The sequence below is a fragment of the Choloepus didactylus genome, chromosome 8 (assembly GCF_015220235.1).
Source record: "Choloepus didactylus isolate mChoDid1 chromosome 8, mChoDid1.pri, whole genome shotgun sequence".
Classification (NCBI taxonomy): Eukaryota; Metazoa; Chordata; class Mammalia; order Pilosa; family Megalonychidae; genus Choloepus; species Choloepus didactylus.
Window position 1 is genome coordinate 79,470,951 of NC_051314.1, and position 9,111 is coordinate 79,480,061.

Below are 9,111 nucleotides of genomic sequence, written 5' to 3' on the forward strand. Positions count from 1 at the left end.
AACTAAAAAACCAGTTTCCCTAGACTGTACTTTAAATCAACATTTCTAGGTTTTTGGAAAAATAACATTTCCAAAAATGAGTATCAACACTGATGGCTAATATCTGCTACAGTTTTTAAAAAATATCTTTAAATGTAATGTATCAAAAAATATTAATCTAAATATGCTGCAACTGACTGCAAGTAATAATTTATTAAGTACAGAATAGTATCATAAACTATGCATTGTGTGATGCATTAATATTATTTAAATGAATATTTCACAGTCTTGATTAATTAAAATACCTAAAAACAAGAGACTGATTAAAAAACTTGGTTTTATTTCTTTCAGATAGCTAAGGAAAGGAAATGAGATGAGGAAAAAAATATATAATGGAGACAAAAATGCAAATTATCTTCTTTGGAACAAAGACTTATGAAAAATAAAGCTTGGAAAGAGATACAAAGATGAATATCAGAGCATAGAAAGAAAAACAATAGAAGCTGTGTACTGGAAGCTACAAATGAATATATCAATATTATTTTAGACCCCTCTTTCCATATCCTTTATCTAATACAACACTGTATTCATTTCTTTGAGAAAGAGGCAATCCTTTGTAACATATGCACAAAGGCTTTTTTCACTTGTTGGTTCCTTAGGGTGTAGATAAAAGGATTCAAAAGTGGAGCAACTGAGGTGCTGAGCACCGCAATTCCCTTGGAAAAAGAAATTCTTTGTTTGACTGAGGGTTTAACGTACATGAAGATGCAGCTGCCATAAGAGAGGGAGATCACAACCATGTGGGAAGAACACGTGGAAAATGCCCTCCTCCTCTGATGAGCTGAAGGGATTTTTAGGATCGTCAGTGCAATGTAGGTATATGATATTATCACCATTACTAACGTGACCACAAGTGTCATTGAAGCTGAGAGGAAACCCATTGTTTCTATGAACTTTGTGTCTGAGCAGGAGATCTGCAGGAGGGGAGTAGTGTCACAGAAGAAATGATCAACAATGTTGGAGGCACAGAAGTCAAGGTTTAGACCCATGATAAGAGGTGGAAAGATGGTAAAGAACCCAGCGAGCCAACAACTGAGAACAAGCTGTGTGCAGATTTTGCTGTTCATGATGGTTGTGTAGTGCAGGGGCTTACAGATGGCAACATAGCGGTCATAGGACATGGCCGCCAGCAAGTAAAATTCAGATGCTCCGAGAAGGAAAGTAAAAAATAATTGTATGACACAACAGTTATAGCAAATAGTTTTGTCCCCAGTTGCCATAATAACCAGCAATTTAGGGATGCATGTAGTAGTAAAAGAGATTTCTAAGAAGGAAAAATTCTGAAGGAAAAAGTACATGGGGGTCTTGAGGTGAGTGTCCATCAGGGTGAGTGTGATGATGATTAGATTGCCAGTGATGCTGAGCAAGTAGGTGAAAAGCAGGAAGACAAATAACACAACTTTCAATTGTGGGTCATCAGTCAAACCTGCTAGGACAAACATGGTCACTCTTGTATGGTTTCCCATTACTCTTCTGGGGATTCTATTGTCTGAATTTAAAAGTTAAAAAAAATAATAATATTACTTGATGCTCCCTGTGGAAAATAGCAGTGTTAACAGATGTTAACCTACAGATTGCAAAGCAGTGTTCAGATACAATAAAACAGTACTCATTGAAGTTTTACAGGTAGTTAAGGAAAAATAGATTGAATTTCTAGAGTACCTGGATAGAGAATTTGAATTTCCGTAGTACCTGCATAGAGAATTAAAACTTAAAGTTCATCTCCACCAGTAAATAAACCATGTAACAGTAGTAATTTTTGCTTGTATTTAAGTGAGTAAATTAGAGAGTCCTTTAAATAAAATAAAATAAAAAAACTGCTTTTTCTCTAATGATAATATGCAATAGTTGGGATGTTATGACATTTCCTGATCAATAAAAGAAGTTTTATTCAATAAAGAAGCTAGAACCAAGATTATAGCCATCATTACAAGTACATCAGGCTACCTTTGCATTTAACTCACATGCACATGCACAGACATTCAAACACATTCTTGCCCTGGTCAATAACCAAGGGGACTACAAATTTACCATTTTACTCAACTAATCGAACTCAAATGCCTGATTCCTTTCTCATTTACTATTAAGGATAATGACATCAGATTTCAGATTATTGAATTTGAGAGATAGGGAATAAGTTTATTTGCCCATATCTGTTGTCACTCACCTCCCTTCCAACATCCTGCCCCACATAAATTCAGTAAGAAAACTGTGATAATGTTGATATGGACAACAAGAAACCGCAGGTTTCCTCTCCAGGTGATGACACTGATAATGGACATGGGAAAGTAAAGTTAAAAGTAAGGTAAAGGGATGTGGAAATAAATATAAATATATAAATATGAGTTTAGGAAACAGTGTTAGAAAGGCACTGTAAAGAGAAAAGAAAGGTAAAGTCAATGGTCTATAGAAGCCTAGAGGAAAAATATTTTTTTGAAGAGAGAGAGTAATGAGTTTGAGGGAAACTTTACAAGAAGTTTAAAATTATGTAAATTAATGAAAATATAACAAAAGAATGTGTCACAGTGAATGTTTCTCCACATTCTTCTATTCCTTAAATTACCTTTTTGTTTTTTCTCTAATATATAGTCTGAAAACATGAAGAATTTGGAGATCAGCATGACCAAAAAGACAAGAGGAGAAAATACTTGGTTAGTAATGAATCTCTGAGAGTAGTTTTGAGACACATTTTTAAGGCATGAATATCCCTGCCCTAGTAAGGATAGTCAAATGTCCAGCTCACAGGAAATTGATATTAATATCAATTGATAATTGAATTATCAATTGAAATTGATAATAATTTATAGCTATTCTCAACATTTGACATATATTAAATGAGAAACAGTGAGAAAGAGAAGCAACCTTGTTCAGGTCTGCACAGCTATTAAACTGGAAGATTACTGATTAAGATTCAAAAAGCCTATTTTCAGCAGTTGTCCTCTTAAAATTACCAATATTGTACAAGCAATTATAGACCAAATTATGCAATGTTTCTTAAAAAAATTTCTTTCTTCAGTATATTCATCATCAAACATATAAAATGATTAAATTTTTGATGGGCACTATGTAAGATAACATTTTTTGTCTTTTTATTTTACTTTTTAAGAGAATTATTTCCAACCTCTAAAATATACATTATTATTTAAATGTCCTGTGTATTAATAAAAATAAACATCTAAGGACAAACAAAAGGTATCTCCAGTATTAGTAGAGGCATTCACAGGAAGAAAAGGTGCCTTGCAATATAGTTCCTAGCAGAAGAAGAAATGAGACAAGGTATTCCCAGCAGAGTTAGCAGCCAGAACAGAGACAAGGTAAAGTTACATGCATGATTATGTTAGAAGCAATGATTGTAGTTCAGCTATCAAACAATGTGCTTCAATAATGCAAACATAGATGATAAAAATAAAAGACATTTTCTCCTGGACATTCTTTGCACATTCAAATAATTATGAAGCAATCTATTATGATTCTTTTCTCATTTACACAAATCACACCTCTGATAATTGTAGGAATGAATATATAACTAAAACATCAAAACTGGAATTTTGTCATGTCAGCTGATTACTTAGTCTAATTTCAAAAATCATTCATATGATCTGTCTCCCAACACATAGTGTAAAAGAAAACAACAAAAATCTTTTTATGAAGTCATCAGAACTCAGGCCTTTAAAAACAATTATGTATAATCATATTACATATTTTGAATATCAGATGCATTTTAATTTAAAAAGGTTTTCAGTGCTAAATTATCACTGTATTCTATTTTTCATCTTTTGCCATTTTCCCCAAATCAAAATTTAAAAGGTTGGAGAAAAGATTAATGTTTTAATGGTCAAACTAGACCAAGGTGGGTTAATACATATCTAACAGAAAATATCATCTTTAAATTTTAGAAAGACATATTATTTTCCTCTTTTTAAATCATAAAGCAGTTGGCCAAATGCATTGAGGACCTTAAAGAACTTTCTTTAAGAAGACATATGCATGTATTTCTGCAGGCAAAATAATCCACCCTCCAATGTTCAACTCTTTTATCATCACGCTGAAAGAGCAAGCTGATGTTCCATTTCTCTTTATAGACCACATTCTCCCCTGTAATGTATGACTGTTTAAATGGTAACCTTGGTAAAGTTTAAATTAAAAATTTTTTTGCAGATGTGCAGGTTAGTTATGAAAATCTCCATTTTACTACAATTTACTTATTTATGTATTACTTTTCTAAGTATTACACATAGTGCCACATAAAAGCTAATCAACTCTTGATCCCATGGAGTATGTATGCTTTCTGTACACTGCAGGAAAATAACTAAAGATTGTGAATAATTCTCAGAGGGATCTGAGATCCAAGAACACCATTTCTCCATGGATCACCAATTTGTATGCCATACAAATGTTCTCTGTGGGCATTAAATATTTTTAAAACAATATGGATAGAATATTTATTTTAATTATATCTCCAGAGACATTGTGGCTCCCCACAAATGTTATGAAATCTTAGACATAGATAAAGATTTGGAAGCAGAAAGAGGAAATGTTGTTTCAGGTGGGAATAAAAAGTAAGAATATAAGATGATGAATATACCCTGTCGCAGACAAAATTGTACCCTAAAATATGTGCAATTATTAAGTCTCCACTACCACTAACATTTCACATCCTTTGAGTCTGAAGTTTCTTCTAGGCAAACAGTCTTATGATGTTGTCTAGTGGATCAAAAGCAATATTTCATAATAAAGTATTCTGTAATTCTAGCATATCAATAGAATATTCATCTATGTATATGGACTAATCAGAATGAAGATTCATTACCCAAGCCTTTCTTTCAACTTGCTGTGGCTGTGTGACTTATCCTGACCAATGGATGTAAATGAAAATAATTTGTTTAATTTCCAGCAATTACCCTTTGATTAAAGGGGTTTGCCCTCCTCTTCCTCTTTACCCCCTCTTACTGCTACAATGCAGGTATGAAAATATACCATCCTGAGTCATGAAAATGAACTAGAGATGACTATTCAACAAGATAGAACACACCCAGGTCCCTGACACCACAGCAGACCATACAAGCACAAAAGATGCAATGAACTTATGGAAAGTTTCAACATATGAGCCTGAATATTGAAATGAGATAAAAACAAACATTTATCTTATTTCAACCACTGTATATTTGTCTTTCTCATATTCTGCCAAATTCATTCTATTATCAAAAGGTGAGAGGGTCTGAAATTTTACTGCACTTGTGCTATAACTGATTAGCCTGCCTTTGTTATATGGATGCTGAAGACATGAAACACCTGAGTCAGAGACAAAGGACTTTATTACCCACTGCACAGCAGGCAGCATGAGCTTTGCATTCTCATCAGTTCCCCTTTTCCTGAAAATCCTATGTGGCTGGAGGTGGAAGGGGGCCCTCATTGACATTGTACACATTGTACACAGGAGCCTGAGTCACAGATGACGAATCCTGGTTTAGCAAGTTCCCAGTCTTTTAAAGGGCTGCCTGCAAACCTGCCTAATTTTGTCCCCTGAGAAACATTATCTTTAATATCCTGGTCAGCAAAGAATTCTGTCTTCTGTCAAAGAGGGAGACACTACTTCTATCTTCCAAGGCAGTCCAAGATAAAAGCTGTCACAAGATGTGTAGAAACGCCATGCAGAATTATCTCTCACAAATCTACACTTCCTTTCTAAACCAGCAAAGATTTTGTTGATTTTTCCACTAATTACTTCACTTTTTTGACCACTCTGATTAATCTGAGGCTCTTTTTTATCACTGCTTTACAAGTACAAGGGTTTCAAGTGGGAGACAAGCCAATACCTGGCCATCACACAAAAAATACAAAACCAAGGGTATATAGTACCAGGTACCATGAAAGGAAATTGCTTACAATTTTTGGAGCCCACCCCCGCACCCTGACATTAGACCTACAACAATCAATAGCCTCCTGGCTGGCTGGAAAGCCTTAAGTCTCCCAATTCAGTGTGTTGTTTTTGTAGTCCTGCCTGAGGGCAGTTAATTCAATCTGTCCTGTTTGTCTCCTACTCCTGCTCCTGCACTCCCTCATGCACACCACCTCAGGATGCCTTCCCCACCCCCTATTTTCAGTCATTGTCTTATTTGAGGCAATTTAATCTATAAAGCCTCTACAGTGCTTTTTGTCTGCCCCATGTGTATATTATCCAGATGACAGGATTCAACTTCACGGCCTTCTCAGCACTGACTAGGAGAGGCAGGAGCACACCTTGCTACTTCAAGGCAGCAACAAAACACAGTATTCTGCCCACAGGTAGACCAGGAAAAGGCACCTTCCCTCTACAGCAGAGGGGTGGAAGTCAGAGTTCTGCTCCATGTGGAAAAGGTGCATCTTCATTACTGAAGGCATGATAGAAGTTCTGTATGTAGGATCATGTCATCAGCAGACAGGGAAAGTGTTATCTCTTCCATTTCAATTTGGGTATGTTTTATTTCTTTTTCTTGCCTAATTGCTTTCACAAGGGCTTCCAATACAATGTTGAATAACACTAGTGACAATGAACATCCTTGTCTTGCTCCTCATGTTAGAGGGAAAGCTTTTTTTCAGTCTTTCACCTTTAAGGAGGCTGATAGCTGTGGACTTTTCATATATGTGCTTTATCATGTTGAGGAAGTTTACTTCTATTCCTAGTGTTCTGAGTGTTTCTATCAAGAAAGGGTGTTGGATTCTGTCAAATGCCTTTTCACCATCAATTGAGATGATCATGTGACTTTTTTCTTATTTTTATTAATGTGGTGTTTTACATCAATTGATATTCTTATGTTGAAACTCTCTTGCTTAACAGGAATAAATCTTAATTGATCATGGTGTATCATTCTTTAAATTTGGTGTTGGATTCAGTTTGCTAGTATTTTAAGGAGGATTTTTACATCTGTATTCAAACAAACTATGGTCCGTAATTTTTTTTTTCTTGTAGTATCTTTATCTGGCTTTTGTAAGAAGGTGATGTTGGCCTCATAGAATGAATTAGTGTGTGTTCTCTCTTGTCCATTTTTTTGAAAAGGGTTTCAGAAGAATTGGAGTTGTCTTCTTTTTTAGGTGGTAACATTCTCCTGTGAAGGCTGGGCATCTCTTTCTTGAGAAGTTTTTGATTAATGACACAATATGTTTACTAGTAATTGGTTTATTGAGATCATCTATTCTTCTTGAATCAGCATAGGAAGTTTTCGTGTTACTAAGAATTTGCCCATTTCATTGAGGTTATCTAATTTATTGGTATATAGTTGTTCAAGGTACCCGACTATAGTCCTTTTTATTTCACTGGGGTTGGTAGTAAGGTACCACTTTTAATTTCTGATTTTCATTCTTTGTATCCTCTCTCTTTTTTTCTTTGCCAATATTGCTAAAAGTTTGTTAATTTTATTTGTATTTTCAAAGAACCAACTTTGGTTTTGTTGATTCTCTCTATTGTTTGTTGTTCTCTATTTCATTTATCTCTGCTCTAATCTTTGTTATTTCCTTTCTTCTGCTCACTTTGGGTTAAGTTTTCTCTTCCTTTTTTATTTCTTCCATTTTTTTTTAGTGAGATCTCTAATTTGAAGTCTTTCTTCCTTTTTAATGTAAGCATTCAGACCTATAAATTTCCCTCTCAGCACTGCCTTTGCTGCATCACATATGTTTTGTGATGTTGTATTTTCATTTTCACTTGCCTAATGATGTTTCCTAATTCCCCTTTTGATTTCATGGTTATCCTATTGGTATTTGAGAGAATTTTGCTAATTTCTACATATTTGCTTATTTTCCATTTCTTCTTCAGTTATTTATTTCTAGCTTCATTCAGTTGTGGTAAGAGAAGTTCTTTTTATTATTTCAATATTTTTGAATTGAGATTTGTTTTGTGACTCTATCCTAGAGAATGATCCACATGAACTCAAGAATAATACATATTCTTTTGTTGTTGGGTGAACTGTCCTATGCATGTCTGTTAAGTCTAGTTGGTGTGGAGTGTTGTTCAATTCTTGAATTTCCTTATTGATCTTCTTGCTAGATGTTCTATACATTATTGAAAGTGGTTAATTAAAATCTATCACTGTTAATATACAACCTTCACTTTCTCCTTTCAAATATGGCAGTATTTACTTCATATATTTTGAACTTCTGCTTTCAGGTGCCTATATATTTATAACTGTTACATCTTGTTGAATTGACCCCTTAAACAGTATGTGATGTCCACCTTTGCCCATCATAACTTTTTTTTTTACATGAAGCCTATTTTATCTGATATTAGTATAACTACCCCAGCTCTCTTTTGGCTAATACTTGCATGATATATATTTTTCCATCCTTTGACTTTCAACCTGCTTGTACCTTTGAATTTAAGCTGAGTCTCTTGAAGTTGGGCCATGCTTTTTTACCCATTCTGCCAATCTCTGCCTTTGACTGGAAAGTTTAATCTATTTATATTTAAAAAGTCCCAACTGTTAAAGCAGGACTTTATTCTTCCATTTGCTATTTAGCCTGTGTAAGTCTTATAAATTATCTGTCTCTGAATTTTTCCATTAATACCTACTTTTATATTTATTTGATTTTTTGTGTCATACCATATTGAGTACCTTCTCTTTTCTATTAGGATATATTTTTCATATGTTTTCCTTGTGGTGTTCATAAGGTAAAAACTGAACATACTAAATATATAACAATCATATTTGGTTTGATACCAACTTGACTTCAATAGCATACTTATAGACTTTTCCTATACCCTTCTGTCCCCCACCTTATTTTTCTACTTGTTACCACTTTTATTTCTGTAAATTATATGTCCCAAACCATAGTTTCATCATTACTTTTTATGAATTTGAAATTGAGTCCCTGTAGGAAGTAAGAAGTGGATATACATACAAAGCAAAACAACACAAAAAATAGGCATTTATAATAACCAAAATGATTACTTTTACTGCAGGTCTTCATTTCTTTGTGCCACTTTAAACCACTGTCTCTTGTCCTTTCCCTTCAGATTGAAGAACTCAAACTCCTTTTCGCATTGATTGTATGGTAGGTCTAGTTGTGATAAACTCCCTCAGCTTTGTTTTCTGGGACTGT

General features: G+C 34.2%; 1 protein-coding gene across 1 annotated transcript; it reads right to left on the minus strand.

Annotated features, from left to right (window-relative positions):
- Nucleotides 1–566: 566 nt before the first annotated feature.
- On the minus strand, nt 567–1,508 carry LOC119542254 (olfactory receptor 6C74-like). The gene has a single exon (XM_037846843.1). It carries the CDS (start codon nt 1,503–1,505, stop codon nt 567–569), a length of 939 nt encoding a protein of 312 aa, XP_037702771.1. The 5' UTR covers nt 1,506–1,508.
- Between the last annotated feature and the right edge of the window lie 7,603 nt (nt 1,509–9,111).